Source organism: Nerophis lumbriciformis, linkage group LG18 (assembly GCF_033978685.3).
Source record: "Nerophis lumbriciformis linkage group LG18, RoL_Nlum_v2.1, whole genome shotgun sequence".
NCBI classification, from domain to species: domain Eukaryota; kingdom Metazoa; phylum Chordata; class Actinopteri; order Syngnathiformes; family Syngnathidae; genus Nerophis; species Nerophis lumbriciformis.
The window spans coordinates 35,848,803-35,870,135 of record NC_084565.2 but is presented as its reverse complement, the minus strand read 5'-3'; the positions used below and the strand labels follow the sequence as shown (position 1 = coordinate 35,870,135).

The 21,333-nt window shown below is 41.1% G+C and overlaps 1 protein-coding gene across 6 annotated transcripts in view; it reads left to right on the top strand.

The window, feature by feature from the left end:
* The window catches only part of dnm3a (dynamin 3a), a 47,453-nt gene extending 26,566 nt beyond the window's left edge, over positions 1-20,887 (top strand). For 4 of the 6 annotated variants that reach the window (XM_061978221.2, XM_061978224.2, XM_061978222.2 and 1 more), the window contains 6 exons: positions 1,899-2,008; positions 9,811-9,922; positions 10,312-10,473; positions 14,107-14,324; positions 14,390-14,485; positions 20,651-20,887. In XM_061978221.2, coding sequence (XP_061834205.2) covers positions 1,899-2,008; positions 9,811-9,922; positions 10,312-10,473; positions 14,107-14,324; positions 14,390-14,485; positions 20,651-20,687 — 735 coding nt within the window. In that variant the 3' untranslated portion in view covers positions 20,688-20,887. The remainder of the gene's footprint in view (positions 1-1,898; positions 2,009-9,810; positions 9,923-10,311; positions 10,474-14,106; positions 14,325-14,389; positions 14,486-20,650) is intronic. The other 2 variants (XM_061978223.2, XM_061978225.2) reach the window with 2 other exon arrangements.
* Positions 20,888-21,333: the final 446 nt, after the last annotated feature.

Sequence of the window (21,333 nt, the reverse complement as noted above, 5' to 3'; positions counted from 1 at the left end):
TGCCCGCCTTTTTTTTTTTTTTCCTGAATTACAACCCGTTTTTTCTCTCATCCCGTATCGCAGCGACCGCTCTTATCTCCGCTGTGCACTGAGCAGATAGACATTCCTTCACCCTCCTCAGCCGACAGGCCTCCTGCAGCCCCTTCTTGAGGATAAACAGACGTCTGACTAATACATACACTTAATCTACACACCTCTGTGTGTTTGTGTGTGTGCATGCAAGGCCTGTGCCCTATCTCACCTCCATTAGACACCACCTCAGACACAACAGCGCTGATGAATGATACCTCGCAAACGACCCTGACACCACCAGATTTAAGGCGCGCACACACAAACACACGTCCAAAAGTAGAGCCAAGATGTCTGCAAACACAAGCGCTCATTATGTGGCCATGCAAAAACACCCAACATGGGTGGCGGAATTTTACAGTGCAACAAGTATTGTGCACGTAAAACTACACAAAATACAAAATGTACACATATTTGCCGCTCATTGAGAGCCTGCACGCTCTCAGGTTGCCTTTCCGTGCACAGTCTAACCAATGTGCAGACTACTGTACACCACCAAGATCCTGAACAGGTAGTCTGAACACTGGGATGACGGAGCAGGAGCCAACTGACTCTGTGGCCTCTTCTCACCCGGGCTGCCTGATGGACGGCCTAGCAAAAAACGTTTTCCCCTCCTTTCTGGTCCCGTCTCTCGTGCGTCTGACGTTCCACTCCTCAGGTCCCGGGATAGTATCCAGTCTTGACGTGGCACATCAACTCGTTGGGCTCACGAGTCCTCCCTGTGAGCTTGGGAAGCCATAAGGAAATAGAGAAAGGGAGAGCGAGCATTAGGGAGGAAGCGAGAAGCCTTATATGGCTTGACCGGGATCAACTTTTGGACCTTTCCAGCCTTCCTCGACCCATTTGCCGCATCTAACTCCTGTAAAATTAACCTCTCTCTCTCCTTCTCTATCCTTCCTTTTCTTCATCTCTACTTTCTGCTTCTCGGAGCACCCTATACTCCATCCAGTCTCCTCCCCCCTCACGTCTAAAACGATCCCAGATGTTGCTGTATGAGCGCCAATCGCTTTCTGTCATTTTTGTGTGTGTGTGTGTGTGTGTGCGCTCGGCCTCTGTTACAGGAAGTGGGCCTCTTTTGGGGGGAAAAAAGGAAAGAGCGACAAGAGGAAGAGAGTTGTAGGGTTCAGGGGAGCACAGGGGAAGACCAAATTGTTCTATGGGTGCATCTTGCTTGCGCACACACACACACACACACAAACACACGCACACACCAAGAAAATGTTTGCAAGACATACTTTTCTTTTCCGTGTTAGTCACACGTCCTCCAAGACTACCTCATCAACAGCTGTACCTCTTAACAGCCTTTTGGAAGCCCCCCCCCCTTCCTTCTTTCCCCTGAAGGTTACAGAAAGAGAGATGAGGGGGCGGAGGGTGGGCTTCACTCTCAGAGAAGTGTTTCGTTGGAGCCCGAATCTGAGTAATCACTTTCACATGTGGAACCAACCTCTTTTTTTTTCTTTTTTTTTTCTTCCACTTCTCTCGTTCACTGCCAGCTTGGGCTCTTGTGTTCCTTGCCTCCACACTTTAACTGTCATGCAAATGTTCCTGGGGGTGATGAGGGACATGCAGGATCCCACACAGCAGTTAGTTGGTGGGCTCCTCTTCTGCATCACGCACACACATCCCCACCGTGCAGCTGGCGGCCGACTTCTTCAGGACGCAGCCTGAAAAATGTTTAGCACCAGACATGTGACCTCACTAGGCCCAAGAGTACCGTTTTCTCTCTGTGAAAACCAAAAAAACACCTGTGTCATATTTTAACCACGCATACTGCTGTCAACTTTTATCTTTATCACCCTTTTTGAAACATTCCCCCCCTCCCTCTGCAGGAGACTGAGAAAAGGTACATGCTTCCGTTGGACAACCTGAAGCTCCGTGACGTGGACAAGGGCTTCATGTCCAGCAAATTCGCCTTCGCTGTCTTCAATACAGAGTCAAGGTGCGTGCATAAAGGCTTGTGAGTCAGCAAGACGGGAGGGGGGTTGTGTTCCTGTCACCTGCTAGGAAAAACGAGGGAAGATGCTTTTAATGCCCTTCCTGTGACCTGGCCCGCTCTGCTGAGATATCCTCTTGATACCGGTGGTGCCGGTGGCAGCGGGTGTGGTTACGCCACATGGATTTGTTGCCTTAAACATAAGAGAGGGGGAAAGAAAGAGTGTAATCAGAGCTGATTGGACCCAGCGCATATGTGCTGTGTTTATCACACACACACACACACACACACACACACACACACACAACCTGAATTAGAATGCGAGTGTGTGTGGACCACAGCATACCGACGGCAGGCTCATTAAGCAGCTAATCAAAGCCAGAGTGCTTGGATCAGAGACGATGCGGCTCTCGTTTGGAAAGAATTGCTCGACTCGCCGCAGAAAAAAAAAAAAAAAGGCGAACGCGAAAAAGGGTAGAGGGGAGGACCGAATCGTATCAGCGGCATCAGCCAGGAATGTGTCAAAATCTGTCCTCTGACTCTGAACCCCGACCACTAGCACCACCCCGCCTTTTCTTTTTCTTCTTCTTCTTCTATTTTCACTAATCAGAAAAACGCTCTCAAGCAGCAGGGTTACTTCCAGATGTGTAAAAAAAAAAAAGTTAGACCGTGTGATAAATGCGCACGGAGAACACTTTTTACCGTGCGCAGCAATCTCGGTGCACACATGTGTCCTGATTGTAGAGTAATAGCATTCTAGTATTGTCATTGTTGGCCCGCTGCCCTGACTGCTAGCCACCACACCCTGACTTATTAGCCTCACCCAGCGTTAGCTCCGGCCTGTTTGTTGATCCCTCTCTCTGGTGTGTTCTGCGTTGCAGTTGTCTCATACACGCTCAACGATCTCACATATTTGAGGTTGTGATGTTGAGACGGGAACAACGAGAGGAGGGAAGAAACAACCAAGCGATTAAACAAAAATGTCTTACAGATGGGACACAGATTGCTTGGGGTTTTTTTTCTGGTTGAGTCGATTGCGCAGCCATAGCACTTCCATGATGATGATGTGGACGCACAGACACTAAATGCAAACAAAGGAGGAAAATAGGAAAGTAAATGCCGATCGGTACGAATTTTGACCCCAGCTCCCTCATGTACGTTGACTTGAGTGTTATTGCTACATGGTAATTATCCTGCAGTTACAGCCGTACAATTAGTTGAGAATAGAAGCTGCCAGAGAGCTCATAAGAAAGCTGCGCGCTCAAAGTGGACCCAGGCCAAGCTTCATGGAGTCCTGGAGCTTTGCATGGACTATAAATTATAAGCAAATTATATTTTAATTACATAGATATCTGTGGGACTGAGGACGAGTTGAGGGGGAAAAGTGCTGTCTGCATCTTTTGCACTGGTTTGTAAATAGCAGCCAGTGACTGAGATGATATGTTACTTTCTGCTGTTTAATTGTTTACAATACCTCACATTTCAGCAACGTGTATAGATTTTCAATAGCCAATACCAAAAAAATTAAGCGTGGACATGCTTTAGAGTAGTCAGTGCACTGCTTGTATAGCAGTATACATTTACTATCCACTGAAGATGAGTTGACAGCTTGCAACACAAATGAGTAGGATGGTGAGTCAGACCCTCAATTCACACAAATTCAACCAATCCCCTCAATAATGCGCTGCCTTGTAACTTTGCCCAATACCCGCAATTTTCTTGCAAATTTTATCTTTATTTCTTCAATCGACTTTGTCCCGTGGCGCACATCACCTGTCTCCCCGATCAAACGTGTCCCTGCATCGCACAAACCATATCCTCACTTCCCCCCGTTGATGTCGATGGACTTTGTGTTGTTTACCAACAAAAATAACCGCTATAGCGTGTTCTCAACAAAAGCGGGAGAAAATTATGCAATGTGTTGGAATATAATTGAAAGGTTATAATTGACAAGCAAATATAGGGCTAAGTAACAAGCAGTGGCGGGCCGTGCGTTTCCCACCTAGGCCTTCAGTGATGTCCTTTGTCCAATGATTACCTCTCAAAATCCCATCATTTATGTCACCACATAACCATTGCTGGAGAAATACTATACAGAAACACATTCACGCACTACTGGGATTTGAAATCACATCAACAGTGTACAAAACAGGTTATTTTCTGGCGCATTTAAAAATCAAATAAACCCGCATCAGCAATTAAAACATATTGAATTGAAACTTTTATTAATAGATTGTACAGTACAGTACATATTCCGTACAATTGACCACTAAATGGTAACACCCGAATACGTTTTTCAACTTGTTTAAGTCGGGGTCCACGTGAATCAATTCATGATACAGATATATACTATGAGCATAATACAGTCAAATATATACTATCAGCATAATACAGTCATCACACAAGTTAATCATCAGAGTATATACATTGAATTATTTACATTATTTACAATCCGGGGGGTGGGATGTGGAGGGGTTGGGGCGGGGGGTTAGGTTGGGTTGCTATCAGCATACCTCAGTCATCAACAATTATATCATCTGAGAAATGGACATTGTAACAGTGTAGGTCTCACTTCGTATGACATGTACAGCGAGCGGTGAACATAGTGAGTTCAGAAAGCATAAGAACAAGTATATACATTGGATTATTTACATTTGATTGTTTACAGTGTGTTACAAGTGCATTCCATATTGATGTGGCATAGAAGGAGAATGAGTTAAGACTTTTGTTAGATCGGAATCTGGGTTTGACGTGGTTTGTGGAGCTCCCCTTGGTGTTGTGGTTATGGCGGTCATTTACGTTATGGAAGTAAAGTATAAGTACCACATAAGTACATCTTATGTGGTACTGTCAAATTTAAAATTGCAAAACACATATTAAACGTGAAAAAATAGAGAAATAAAATATCTGAACTCACAATCTGTAGCACCCATTCGAGCTTCCGGGGTTGGCCGACATCGTCTCACAAGATGTAGTTTTTCTCTTTAAATATTCTTCTTGAAAATGGCCTTGCAAGTATATGTGTTGTCGTGTCTCCTCATAAAAGATGCAGACGAGGCGTGTTGACTGAGTTCTTAAAGTTTACTCCACAGCGTGCTCATCAAAAACATCCAGCTGCCGGCATGTGTACATTCAACCTAAACGGGGCTACTGCGCATGCTGGGTAATGGAGTTCTTATGTTACCTAGCTCATAACATCACAATATATATCTGCCTTAGGCCAGCTAGAAGGCCTTACTGACAACAACTCGTGATCTGATTGGCTATCTCAACTGTCTGTCAAATGTTTGTGTCCGTGCACTGTAAGTGAATTGTTGATTCTGAAGACCTCGGGCAGATTTCGTACAGCATGGCAACATAAGCTAGCTGAATTCTGATTGGATAAAAACTCTATAACCTAAAAACAACAGCGCTGGAAGGAGCATAATATGACATGAAGAGAATATGAATACTTTTAAATATTTAGGGAAAGTAAATTAAAAATTACTTTTATCTTGAATTATGATCATGATTTCTGGTTATGTTAGGCCAACAGAGAAGGCCTTGCTGGCCCTGACCGCACACCACTGGTAACAAGTCCTGTAGCCCAGGTTCATTAGGCCTTCAAAATAAAAGCACGGCAATAAAATAACATGGCTGCACCACTAGGGATGGGTAAAAATATCCCAATTGCAATATATCGCAATACTTTTCTAACTTTACAATCTAAATAATCCTTTTTTTAAATGTATTTATTGACTTATTTATTGAACGATTACTGTCATCTTGTGTACATGTACACATGTATTTTAAACCACATTTGACATTAATCAGTCAATTATGTTGAAGACCACAATATATCATCATATTACAATGTCACAATACTGTATCGTGACTCATGTATTATGATAGGTATCGTATAGTGAAGTCCTTGCTAATCCCCAGTCCTACGTACCACATCTGTCACATGTGTAGAAATGCCAGCAGATGGAAATTGCGCGCTCCGAGGTGAGGCCCATAGACAGATTATGTGGTCATGTAAAGGACACAGAAATTATGTTCCTCTCTTGCGTCTGTCTAACTCTGTGCCTCTCAATTATTTTTGCACCCAACCAAAAACCCGCGCCCCTCTCCCCAACTCTTTACCGCAACCATAAATACCGATAGTATCATTTGTCTATAATATTGTAAAAAGTACACCTCTGCATAACATTGTATCTTTATTTACATTTAAGGAAAAGAAGAAAGAAAGAAATTTAGATCAACTTGAAACAAAAAAATAACTTTATTAACAGTTTTTTTTAGTCTGTAACAGAAAATATTTAAAGTGCATCAATGTGTTTGAAAACATTTTTAAAATCCTAAACCAGGGATGCCAAACTGGTTTTCATTGAGGGCCACATTGCAGTTATGGCTGCCATCAGAGGGCAGCTTGTAACAGCGAATAATGTATGAATTTGCCTCTGGGTTTCATTATTACTTATATAAATTGTTTTAAGTAGACGGTGGATTTTACAGTAAAAACTTTACATTTACAAAATGTAAAACAATTTTTTACAACATTTTACGGTAAATGGAAAAACAGTACCGCTGTTTTTTTGGGGGGGTTTACAGAAAAAGCTGGCAGCTTAGTTGCCAGAATTTTTGTGTTAAATTTACATTTTTGTGTTAAATTTACATTGTTTTTTACATTATAATGTAAAAACAGTACAAGTTCTTTTTTTATTCTGGCAACTTAGCTGCCAGTTTTTCTACCGTAAAAACAAATGTACCGTCTTTCCATTTACAATAATACACCGTTAAAAACCACTGTGGATTTTACAGTCAAAAACTGGCAGCTCAGTCAACAAAAATTTTAACACAAAAAACTGTAGTTGTTTTTTTCAATTTACAGTAATATGCTTTAAAGAACAACGTAAAATTTATTGTAATTTTTATTCATTTGATGGGTACTTTGCTGTAAAGTTAAGTATTTTTATTTAGACAAAGAATGTTTGGAAAGTATGATAATATACTGTAATATTTGTTGCAATATTGGATACTATTAAAGTTTAAAAGGCATGCAATTTGCAGCACTACAAATTTTTTTCTGTCAAAAGGAAAAAAAATCCATTACATTTAGTGAGGAAATATTAAGTACTTGGGCTTCACGGTGGCAGAGGGGTTAGTGCATCTGCCTCACAAAACGAAGGTCCCTAGTAGTCTTGGGTTCAATCCCGGGCTCGGGATCTTTCTGTGTGGAGTTTGCATGTCCTCCCCGTGACTGCGTGGGTTCCCTCCGGGTACTCCGGCTTCCTCCCACCTCCAAAGACATGCACCTGGGGATAAGTTGATTGGCAACACTAAATTGGCCCTAGTGTGTGGATGTGAGTGTGAATGTTGTCTGTCTATCTGTGTTGGCCCTGCGATGAGGTGGCGACTTGTCTAGGGTGTACCCCGCCTTCCGCCCGATTGTAGCTGAGATAGGCTCCAGCGACCCCAAAGGGAATAAGCGGTAGAAAATGGATGGATGGATGGATATTAAGTACTTTATTGAGACATATCATTTCTAGGTGTTTGCCGGCCAGATAAATTGATGTCGCGGGCCAGATCTGGGCCTTGTTTGACACCTGTGTCCTAAACATTTTTTTACTGACTTGGACTATTTCATACTGAAAAATACAATTATATCAACTCAATAAATAATAATAAATTCAAATTGATCGTCAATTAGCATTAACTCAGGAGCACAACATACGTATTAAACATATGAACCGACAAGACAAAAATTAATAAAACAATTTGTGCGGATTTTTTTCTTCATCAATTGAGGAAGTCAAGATTAATGGCTACAATGAGCACGTTTTGTAGTGCTCAGCTTTTTGAAGCGCGATACTGCATGATACGGATAAATAAGGCGGTGAATCTTTGGGCACCACACCATTCCATTCAAAATCAATACTTTTTCAATAACATTGGGTGCCAGTTCTTTAATTAACTACATTCTTTCATTAAATAGACAAACCGCTCGGATAATTGTCCATATTACCAAAAATAAAACTGGTTTTGTTTAACAAAATGCTACCCAAACATTTAATGAAGTCGAATACAAACAAGGCAACAAGGGAAGTATCCAACACTTCTCTTTTCTAAAGTAAATCTGTACAGCAGATAGGATCATCTACATCCTATGTGTCAAAGTCAAGGCCCGCGGGCCAGATCTGGCCCACGGATTAATTATCTATGGCCCCCGGGATATCTATGGCCCCCGCCTGCTGCTGTTTTGCACGCACCAATACTCCATCAGTGTTGGCGCTAGGAATTTTCAAAATGAGGTCCCAGGGACCCCATCAAGTCATAAAAATGGGGTCCCACAGTAAATTTTGGGTGTCCCACTTTTTTGTAAGCTTATTGAAAACAAATGACAAAATGTATGCATTATACTGTTATATCTCACATTCTATATTGTGTTTAGGAAAAAGGTTGTCATAAATGTTACTTACTTATTAATGCATTAAAAAAAATAATACAAAAAAATAACACATGTTTATGCATATGTAAATGTATTCAGTTATAAACATGCATTCACTTTCTTCTTTCCTTCATGGATCTAAACTTTACCGCTTCCGGTATTTTTTTAAATATATATATATATATATATATATATATATATATATATATATATATATATATATTTCTTATTGTAATATTTTCAGAATGTGTTTGTTCTATTTTTGGCCAAAGTAAGACAAAGAAAACAATCTGAAGTTGTCTTTATTGTTTAGTTTTAATGTCGTGGTTTTAATAGTGTGTGCACAGATTTTCCTCCATGCGGCCTATGAGCTAAAATGAGTTTGACACCCCTGATCTACATCAACAATATGGTTTGTCTGAGTGGCTGGACAGGACAGATTTGTAAAAAAAAAATAAAAAAAAAAAATAAATAATAATGTACATTTTTTTAAATCGATTTTTGATTTTTTTCTTTAATCGATTAATTTAAAAAAATCTACTTTTTTTTTTTGATGCCCCTACTGATAAAACATGCTCCCCCAAAGTCCCCCTTGGCGTTCCACCGCCCCACCCCGAGGGTGGCTCGCCCCATTATTTGAGAAGAACTAGTCCTATGGAAGCCGAGAACAAAATCCATGCTTTGCCAACTGATTCACTGAGATGGTAATGCCCCCTGGTGGTAAAATGGAGACAAAACTTAAATAAGACATAAAGGTTCTGCATTACTAACACATTAATTACATAACCACGGGTTATTGAAAAGATTAAGCTCAACTTTTACGCAACTTTTTGAAAATGTTTCTGCGAAATTATGTATTTTTAAGTTGTAGTCACAAAGTTCCTTGGTTTTCGACATCCTTTTGTTGTGGGGCAGACTGGCTCGTACATGCACATACTTGCTAAAATCCTCAGCTGTTGCCATTTGTAATAAAAACTAGCATATAGTTTGAACATGTATTGATATGGAAGCGCCAAAACTACAACATGGCTGACGGGAAGAAGATAAAGTCCAAGAGGAGGACTTAGATATGTAAATAAGACCGCCCTCAAAACAGCTCATTCTGAAGTGACATTTATGAAGCGGCTTAAAGATGGGTTTTTTTTCCAGTTTTTAAATCTGTTTTGCTATTTAAGATGTACACGGACTCCTCTAAAGTAGTGTCCATCGTATTGTCTCTTGGCCAATAATTTCTCTCACTATGTTCTAGTTAGAATTGTCCACAACCTCTAGATGAAAATGAAGAAATAAGACTGAGACATTTGTCCCAATACTTCTGGCCACATTGTCATATGCAGTATGTGACACATAACCATATTATTATTGTATGAACTCGCAGGAATGTCTACAAGGACCACAAATTCTTGGAGCTGTCCTGTAACTCTCGGGAGGAGCTGGACAGCTGGAAGTCCTCAATGCTCCGGGCCGGCGTCTTCCCTGAAGATGTCAAAGTGAGTACCGTGACCCCCTGTTGTCAAAGCCTTGTCGTGACCCCGTACCTGCACCCTTATGCCCTTGAGCTCCATGCACATATTGCCTTTGCACCCCATCGCCCCCCTTTTTGTTGAACCCTACACCATTTTCCTCTGCAAGGACCCCCACCCCTTCCATCTCGCTCTGTCGTTGGCTCCTCGGCTCAACATTCTTGGCCCGTGATGTCACTGCAATGTGTGTGTGTTCCAGTCTGGTTCTAATCAGCAGTTCCCCGTCTTTTCACCCCCTTTTTTCTTATTATTTCTCCTGCCCACTCCCCCGTATGCATCCCCTCCATTTTGCACTCTCCACTACGCATCATCAGTGCCTGAGATTGTACATGCTTCTGTGTGTGTTTCCCTTCCAGGTCCAAAAGCTGAATAACGGGGCACCCGAGAACTTCACCGACCCCCAACTGGAGCGCCAGGTGGAAACCATTCGCAACCTGGTGGACTCCTACATGGGCATTATCCACAAGACCGTCAAGGACTTGATGCCCAAGGCCATCATGCACTTGATGATCAACAGTGTATGCCAACATCACACACACACACACACACCTATATGGACCCAAACATCCATCTTCAACACTTGTCTTGTCAGTCGCCATTAGAAACCACAGAAGAACTCCTAAAGTCAAACACCTTTGATGGTTGGAAAAAACACACCTATAAAAGTCGCACAAAACGTCATAGTCAGAACCACAACGACGTGTAGATGTCACAAGAGATTTTAAAGTACCTCCCAAGACCTCACGTCATCAACAGATAGTTCACTTTTCTTCTCTCTTTTTTTGGGAGTGACACCAGTTCAAAAAGAGGGCCAGCCCCAACAAAGTGATTTAAAGCAAAACACAGCAAAAGTTTTCCAACAAAATCATACTCTAGTCCAGGGGTGCCCACACTTTTTCTGCAGGCGAGCTACTTTTCAATTGACCAAGTCGAGGGGCTCTACCTCATTCACATATATCATTTGTATTTATTTATTTATAAAAGAGATGTTTTTGTTAACAAGTTAAAGGTGTTTAATGATAATACAAGCATGTTTAACACATATAGATTCCTTTCTTTCATGAAAACAAGAGTATAAGTTGGTGTATTACCTGATTCTGATGACTTGCATTGATAGGAATCAGACAGTAGTGATGATAACATCCACATTTTCAAATGGAGGAGAAAAAAAGTCCTCCTTTCTGTCCAATACTCACATGAAAGTGGTTGGTTTTTGGCATCTTATTTGTCCAGCTTCCATATTCCTTTTTAAACACTTTACAAGAAATACATTTGCAGCAAACTCCGTAGCGTGCTAGCTTGTGCACACTAGCTTTCTGAGACTCTTATTTTGTTAGCGCAGGCAGGATGAAGCAGGGCTTTTATTGTGAAGACCGGAACTGTTCAGTTGAGTTGAGTTTGAGTTTATTTGAAACATGCATGCATACAACATGATACATCACAATTTCCAGTTTCTCTACTCAACATGTTCGAAAAGGAGTAGGAAGAAGCAGAGCTTATTTAATCCTACCCCTTTTCTTTCACATAACAGTTGCTAAAACGTTTGTTCACTTCCTGTTCTCAATTTATTCACAATAAACTCCATAAGTAATCACAATAAAAAAATAAATAAATACTACTCGGTGAAGTAAGTTACATTTCATATGGTGAGATGTGTAAGATTATCTTGAAAATGAAAGGATGGATAAGATAAATTCAGAATGTTTATCATGGTTCTTCTTTGTACTTTGTAAACACTTTAAGTTTGAAGAGTTTCTTGAAGTGGATCATATTAGTACATTGTTTGATTCCTTTGCTTAATCCATTCCATAATTTAATTCCACATACTGATATACTGAAGGACTTAAGTGTTGTACGTGCGTACAGATGTTTTAAATTAAATTTTTCTGCAAGATTATATTTCTCTTCTGTGCAGTCGGTCTTTAGAGTTTTGACGGTAGGTACGGCACGCGAGAAATAAAAAGTGATTCTCGCCTTCCTGTCGGTCATTTTTTCTTAATAATGATCTCGCAGCAGCTAGCGTCATCTCACAAGACCCTCGGGTGCCGTGAATGTCAATCAAATGGCGAAAGTGACGTCTTGGTGAAGATTGATGATTGCTAATTTTTAGGTCTATTTTTTTAATGCCTGGCTGGCGATCGACCAACACACCCTTCACGGTCGACAGGTAGCTCGCAATCGACGTAATGGGCACCCCTGTTCTAGTCTTTAACTTAATTTTTACACTTGCGTGAAAATGAGCTATTTATGCCAATGTTTCTTAATATTGTCCATTGTTGGGCCACAAGCGCCACCTAGAGGGCCGGCAAAAGATATCTGTTCCTCAGCTGTGGTCTGTGTGGTCCGCATTGGTACTCCAGTTGTAATACACATGTCCACCACTTGTGGCAGTAATGACAACATCAAACAAACAGAAGAAGTCTGAAACTAAATTCATAGGGAAGTTTTTTTTAAGCGCAAAAAATTATGACTAAAGTGGTGGAGCTTTCTTTTCATTTGCACTTAAATTTATTGACAGTTTAGTTAAGAAACATTCATTATTAATTTGGTTTATTTTAGCACAACATATTTGCATGTAAATGTTTTTTTTGTCAGTTATTTATGAGTCCCTTTTTTATGCAGTATATTTGGTAAGTACTAATTTTTCTAATCAGCCTGACCTAAGGTTTATGTGTTAGATAAATAATAATTTTGGTTTAATATCATTCGACAAGGTTAATAAATATTGCGAGCTGCAAGTAGGTTATATATGATTATTGATTACGATAAAAATCAAGAGTCAGATTACTAATTCAGTCTCAATATCTGAGTGGGTCCCGGGCCCCTCTGTAGTGGAAAAGTTGGGCCCCGAGGTCAAAAAGGTTAAGAACCCCTGCATTACGCTGTCACTTCAAAGCTTATGTTAACATTGAGTGTTTTAGTAATGACCACTGCTTAGCTTAAGGAATATGATTTTATTTTATTTGAATAGGGATGATACAGTTCAACATAGTTCTAAAACAATTAATGCAACTAATGGGCCGTTCAGAGAATTTATAGTTATTGCTAATTTCCCACTCTTGTCTGGGCTTTCAAGTAAATAACATACATACTCTAACACATCATACAATTAATCAATGTACTAAAATAACACAGTTAAATAAAATCCAAAGTGTATTTTTACACTTTTGTAATATTTCTTGTAAGTTTTTCAGTTAATTTATTTCATTTCAAACACAACAATAATATCAAAAATCACCTCCATCAATATCATTTCAAGCAAAAGGGCACTACTAAAAACAAAAGGTGTTATTCGGGGAAAGGAAAACACGTGATGTGTACAAAAAGGAACAGGAAGAAGCAAAAGCTTATGTCTTGCCTCATCACTTATATTGCCTTTTTACATCTTTACTTTATTCTTTATACACAATTAACTGATTCTTAATTTATTGCAAAAAACAATGCATACTCACTTCATTCAATAAATAGTTATAGGATACATCACAACACAAATTACATCCTCATTTTGTTAATTGGAAATACATGACCCTCTTTTAAATTAAATTAAATATTTTTTCTATCAAACATATGTTTTAAATATATTTCTAAATTGTTTGTTTTTTGCATCTAATTGATTCTGAATTGAGAGTCGTGTTTACAACATCAGAGCATAGGTCAGTTATGCAGTGTTTTATTGGAGTTTTCTCTCAGCATGGCTTACCAAAAATCCGTTACACAAGTTAGTTAGCTTAGCAGGTTTGGAAAAAAATGTGATTTTCTTTATTTCCCCCAAGCTGGTACATACTCTTACTTTGAAAACCCCTGATTTAAAACATTGCCTGGAATGTCAATATCGTTTTTTACGATGGCGACAGTTTGACCCCGGAACAGATCAATTCTAATGCCATTATTGTTAAAAGTTTGCAAATCGGAGGCATCCGTGTTTGCTTTAGAGGTTCTGCAGCATGTGATTATTTTTTTCCAGTGGCTCCACAGAGAAAAGTAGTACAAAGCCACATTTCTTTTTTTTCAACCGCCGTTCATCAAAAGGGCTGTTGAACCACGGTGAAATATCATTTTCATCAGAAGAGCCGTAAACTACGGCGAAATCTAAATATATAAGAGTATAACGTGTTTGACTTGTCGCATCTGTTTGTAATCCCCCTGGCTAGGTGAAGGAGTTCATTAGCTCGGAGCTCCTGGCCCAGCTCTACGCTGTGGGAGACTCCTCTGCGCTGATGGATGAGTCACCCGAGCAGCGGCAGCGGCGGGAAAAAGTGCTGGGTAAACACGGCGCCCTGCAGGCCGCGCTCGCCGTCATCGGGGAGATCAGCGCCTCGCACCACTCCGCCCCCTCGCACACCTCTCGGCCTTTGACGCAGCCCTGCAGGTACGCGCCGTCCCGCACTAATGCCCGAGACCAGACCGCAGCATCACCCCCTCTCCACCACGCAGCGCCACGCTCCCTAAAAAGGCGACCGGCGACAAGTCCCGAGCCCGTGGCCACGCCCCACCTGTTCCAGCACACGCCGGCCCGGCTTGCGTGCCCAGGTAGAAGCCGCGTGGGCTCACGGGTGCACGGTGCTGTAATCTGAGCTGGGCGGGGGTGTGCTGCAAAATGTGTTTCTCATATTGGCTGTTGGAGCAGACTGGACCTGCATGCTTTCTACTGCAGCCAGAGACAACAGGCCCGTCAAGCTGTCCTCTTTCTCTCCTGCACCCCTCCTCCTTCCTGTCTCTGCTCGTTTGTTTTATTGCCGTCCCCGATTTCCCTCATGCAATGGCCGTTATTTTTCTTCCCTCCCTCCCTCCCTCCTATGTCTTGTACATTTCTTCACTGGTTCCTCCCCTGCTTTTTGGCCCGTCTCTCCCTTTTCGCCCTGCCTCATTTCCTCTGTGCTCTCCAATGCTTTTTAGGTTCTTTCCCGCTCACGGTCCACCTCTTTTCCTTTCCCCCCTACCTTATCCGTCTCTTCCCCCTATAGATGCACACATATGTTGTACTTATCACACTGTAGCAAACTGAAATTGTACAAACCCCAAAACCAGTGAAGTTGTCACGTTGTGTAAATGGTAAATAAAAACAGAATACAATGATTTGCAAATCCTTTTCAACTTATATTCAATTAAATAGACTGCAAAGACAAGATATTTAACGTTCGAACTGGCAAAACTTTATTTTTTGCAAATATGAGCTCATTTGGAATTTGATGCCTGCCACATGTTTCAAAAAAGCTGGCACAAGTAGCAAAAAAGACTGAAAAAGTTGAAGAATGCTCATCAAACACTTATGTGGAACATCCCACAGGTGAACAGCTAATTGGGAACAGGCGGCGGCCATGATTGGCTATAAAAGCAGTTTCAATGAAATGCTCAGTCATTCACAAACAAGGATGCGGCGAGGGTCACCACTTTGTCAACAAATGCGTGAGCAAATTGTCCATCAGTTTAAGAACAACATTTCTCAACGAGCTATTGCAAGGAATTTAGGGATTTCACCATCTACGGTCTGTAATTTCATCTAAAGGTTCAGAGAATCTGGAGAAATCACTACACTTAAGCAATGATATTAGGGATCCTTCGATCCCTCAGGCGGTACTGCATCAAAAATCGACATCAGCTGTTAAAGGATATCACCACATGGGCTCAGGAACACTTCAGAAAACCACTGTCAGTAAGTACAGTTGGTCGCTACATCTGTAAGTGCAAGTTAAAACTCTACTATGCAAAGCGAAAGCCATTTATCAACAACACCCAGAAACGCCGCCGGCTTCGCTGGGCCCGAGTTCATCTAAGATGGACTGATGCAGGAGTGGAAAGTGTTCTGTGGTCTGACAAGTCCACATTTCAAATTGTTTTTGGAAATTGTGGACGTTATGTCCTTCGGACCAAAAAGGGAAAAGAACCATCCGGACTGTTATAGGTGCAAAGTTGAAAAGCCAGCATCTGTGATGGTATGGGGGTGTATTAGTGCCCAAGGCATGGGTAACTTACACATCTGTGAAGGCACCATTAATGCTGAAAGGTACATACAGGTTTTGGAGCAACATATGTTGCCATCAACGTTATCATGGACGCCCCTGCTTATTTCAGCAAGACAATGCCAAGCCACGTGTTACAACAGCGTGGCTTCATTGTAAAAGAGTGTGGGTACTAGACTGGCCTGCCTGTAGTCCAGACCTGTCTCCCATTGAAAATGTGTGGCGCATTATGAAGCCTAAAATACCACAACGGAGACCCCCGGACTGTTAAACAACTTAAGCTGTACATCAAGCAAGAATGGGAAAGAATTCCACCCGAAAAGCTTCAAAAATGTGTCTCCTCAATTCCCAAACGTTTACTGAGTGTTGTTAAAAGGAAAGGCCATGTAACACAGTGGTAAAAATGCCCCTGTGCCAACTTTTTTGCTAAGTGTTGCTGCCATTAAATTCTAAGTTTATGATTATTTGCAATAAAAATAATTAAGTTTCTCAGTTCCAACATTAAATATCTTGTCTTTGCAGTCTGTTCAGTTGAATATAAGGTGAAAAGGATTTGCAAATCATTGTATTCTGTTTTTAATTTACCATTTACACAACGTGCCAACTTAACTTGTTTTGGGTTTTGTAGTTATCTACTAATAATCACTCACTTCCCCACATCCCTCCTCCAAAAGTCTGCTTCGCACTCGTCATCAATGACCTCTCTCGCTACTCCCTGGTCGACTTGAAATCAAGCTGAGTGGGCCTCTCACTTTTGCATGGTTAGACATTAACACAACGTGATTGAAACCATCTTTTTTTTTTTTAAATCTCAGAATGCATGTATTAAAGGAAACAAAGACAATTGGAATTAGACATAGTTTAGACATGCCCCTGGGGATAGGTTGATTGGCAACACTAAATGGTCCCTAGTGTGTGAATGTGAGTGTGAATGTTGTCTGTCTATCTGTGTTGGCCCTGTGATGAGGTGGCGACTTGTCCAGGGTGTACCCCGCCTTCCGCCCGAATGCAGCTGAGATAGGCTCCAGCACCCCCTGCGACCCCGAAAGGGACAAGCGGTGAAAATGGATGAATGTCCTTTTACATTGACAACAAACTGAGGATGAACATGACGACTACATGTTTAAAAGTCAATACAGTCGTCCCTCGTTTATTGCTGTTAATTGGTTCCGGACATGGCCGTTAACAGATTTTCACAAAGTTGGACTTAAAAATTATGAATAGAATATTTTCATAATTAAACTATAAACCTGTCCATAACCTTCTATAAAATGTTTTAATATTACTAGAGCCCTCTAGACATTAAATAACACCATTTAGTCACCTTTACACTCTTTTAATCCAATATAGCAATGCTGCCTGAGGCTGAGCCAATCAGTCAGCACGTGTCCATGCACTAAATTAGTCCCACACAAACCTCTTCCCGCTGTATTTGTGCACTCCCAACTGATTAACTTTTTTTTTTTTCCCCAACTTTTTTTATTGGCATTTTCAAATAGACAGAAAAAGGTCCAAGTCGAAACAGTACAATTTTAAAGTCAGTAAATTATTCACACCCTTTCCCTTAAAATCCAAACCACCCACCCACCCTCCCACCCCACTCAGGTCCTACCAACGAGGGACAAATGGCACAATTATATAACAAGTAAGACGACAAAGACAGACACATTCTCACACACACACACACACACACACACACACACACACACACACACACACACACACACACACATACGAGGCCAGAGACAGACAGACGGGCTGAAAAGGAGAGAGAGGGAGGAAAAAAAAAATATATATATAAAAAAATATATAATAATAATAATAAAATAAACAAAAAATGTAATAATAATAAAATAAAAATAGAGTAAAATAATACTAATAAATAACCAACTGATTAACTTTTCGCACAACTCGCAAGATAGTCCAGAACAAAAGCACTAGAACAGTATCAGTCGGGGGTCCTACGGCCCTTTTCCTTCAGATTTAAAACTCCTCCCATAAATCCACAGAGCCTTGTGAATAAACTTCGAGACATTCAGAAGTTTTGTTTCCATGATTTTCGTCCGAAAGTTCCTTCTTTCTTTGCATCGGACCGGCATCCGCCCCGATACGTACTTAGTCGCACCTTCATGTTCGCAGCGCAGTCCAAGATAATTTCTTGATTCTGTCCGCTAATTAACGTCAGCATAGCCATCAGAGACGTACAGTACAGGCCAAAAGTTTGGACACACCTTCTCATTTTAATGTGTTTTCTTTATTTTCATGAATATTTACATTGTAGATTGTCACTGAAGGCATCAAAACTATGAATGAACACATGTGGAGTTATGTACTTAACAAAAAAAGGTGAAATAACTGAAAACATGATTTATATTCTAGTTTCTTCAAAATAGCCACCCTTTGCTCTGATTAATGCTTTGCACACTCTTGGCATTCTCTCGATGAGGATCTGGGACTTCTCAATCGGAGATGTATTTCAGAAGGCGGGGGCCTTGTAAAAAAATCATTGTATGTGATTGGATAAACTACTTGTACCTTGAATGACGTGCTACTTCAACCACTCACATCAGAATCAACCCGTGACGCTGATGAGAGCGCCGCTGGGAAATCCAAACCAGAACAGCCGACATATTGGATAACGACAGAACGAAAAGTTAGAGAACTTTTACTGAAACAACGCAGCAATGTCAGTAGTCAGTAGCAAGAGGTAGTCATCTGAAATGAAGCCCATCGAGAGAATGCCAAGAGTGTGCAAAGCGATAATCAGAGCAAAAGGTGGCTCGTTTGAAGAAACTAGAATATAAACATGTTTTCAGTTTGTAGGGGTTGCCCTATAGTGGGTTCTTCGGACCACCACACACTGCCAGGAGAGCCCGGAATTCAGGGTATAACACAGTTTTATTTTCATCTATAGTGCCAGGTTTTTGCTTTCCAGCAAAATTTATTTTTCTGAGTTCGTGTCTCTCTCTCTCTCTCTCTCTCCCCCTCCCTCCCTCCCCCCAACCGCGTGTCTCAATCCGGCTGCTGCTTATAAAGGCGACAGGTGATTAGATAACAAGGTCCACCTGGGCCATCTACTCACCCGTCGCTGTCTTCGAGGCCGGTCCTGGCACACCCCGTTCCGCGACAGGCCCGCAGGCCACGCCCCCCTCCACACAGTTATTTCACCTTTTTTTGTTAAGTACATAACTCCACATGTGTTCATTCATAGTTTTGATGCCTTCAGTGACAATCTACAATGTAAATAGTCATGAAAATAAAGAAAACCCATTGAATGAGAAGGTGTGTCCAAACTTTTGGCCTGTACTGTAATATTTGTAATCTGTGCCAATATTACAGCGGACATCAGTTAAAACAAGTTGTAAGGATCCGCTATGCCTAGTGTGACGTCATAGGTCAACCGGAAAAGTAATTAATTTATCCGCGGTAAAATGAAATAAGCGCCCCCCCCAGTTTACAGGAGGCATATGGCGTATGACCAATATTTGCATTAGAGTGTGTGCATGGACACTTGGACTTCACACACAGGTGGGAAAATTAAAAAAATATATTTTTGAGAAATCAGACTAACTTAGTGCATGGAAACAAGGTGATTGGCCACCAACGTTTCCTCATTGCACACTGCGTCCGCTGCGCACAGTCAAATCCAATCTGAACCCTAAACAAAATCAACACTGTTCAATTATTGTAACGTCTGTCGAAACGCTTTAAGGAGGAAAGAAATTCCATCGATCACTTCATCGAGCAAAATTGTTTATTTTCGTCCGTAACCACATCAAAAACATTAGTGAAAACTTTCTATCTAGCAAAATTGGGCATAGGCCAAAACCAACTTTTCGTCATCTGTCATATCAACAGCACCCGCTGGCGCTCTCTCACCTGCACTCATGGCACTTAGCCACTGATGCGTTTATGGCCGCACAAAAAGTCGGGACATCTCCAGAACCACACATAAACTATGAATGCCAGGTTGTTGCACTGTGAATATGTGCTTATTATACTGTCATTTATTAAGAATGTTAATTTATGGATATTAATCATGAAAACTGTTGAAAGATTACAGAAGTGCTAATAAAGATATATTTTACAGACAAAGTTACAGGAATGTGCACTTAAGCCCCTGTTTACATCTCATTGTGCAACATGCGAATGTTTCAAGGGGAAATGATCTCTGAAAGGGGTACAAATTATTCCCAAAGCTGGACCCCACCCAGACATACAATACTAGTACATAGCTCATGAGAAACAATATTTTTTTTGTTATTTTCATTCTAAGTAACATAATAATCTCATTGAAATTACTGCGGTCTTTTGATTATAAGAAGATACTGAACAGCGCGCTCTAATTGGTTTGGTCTCATCTAGTGGTATTGATATGTTTACTTCGTTTGGCCATGTGTATGTTTAAAAATGCGTAATTTAGGCCAAAAATGGTTTTATTAAAAAATCCACAATGCAGTGAAGCCGCAAAATTTGAAGCGCAATGTGGCGAGGGACGACTTTACATTATGACCGTGGCATGACAAAATAAGTTCAGGCTTACATATTAAGCACTGAAGAAAAACAACTAAGCATTATTCAGCTAGTCGTTATGCAAGTTAGCCGAATGTTGCATCTATATTTTGAGCATCTTTCCACGAGCCTTTCCTTTCCCTGTGTGTTAATCACAAGGTGCTTTTGGGAACACAACATGGTGGTTGGTTTTTAATCACTGATTCCAATCATTTCCCCCCAGGAGGCCTGCTCCAGCCATCCCAACGAGCACCAAGTAGGAGGACACGGTCCACCCCTCCCCCGGCTCGCCCTCCACCGGGAGCGTCCGCCACCATTCGTGAGCCTGTTTTGTTCATAGTCGCGTTGGCCGCAGTCGCAGGAATGTCCTCGGCTGTCTGCTGACTTTCCTCAAGTGCCTGTGTAAATAGAAACAACAGCTATTCTGCGAAACACTATTTTTAAAAAACTTTTTTTTTTTTTTTTAAATAAAGAGGTGTTTTATTTTTGAATATCAATTGTCTTTAATTCGGAGAACCTGTGGTGAATTCAGGGCTCGTCGCAACTGGCAAAACAGTCACTGACTGGCCACGTCATTAGTTACACATTTAACGTATAAGATGCCTGTTAGCATACATTGTGGTTGTCTGAAACCAAGCGTGTCTGTAGGCTGCGGTGATACTGAAAAGGTTGTATGGAACATTTTGCCACAGCTGTGTGTAACAATTGTACACAAATGCCGACTACAACCACAATAGGGTGGTCTGTCAGTGTTGTTCTGGACCCCAGAATGCAGAGACGGCCGGCAAAGTGCAGCAAGGAGGCCTCTTTATTTTTGTGCGGCGATACATTGGCGACTCACCACTTCAGTGGCGGCATTTTTACCAAAAGTAAAATGCAAATAAAAAATACTAAAAAAATAAAATT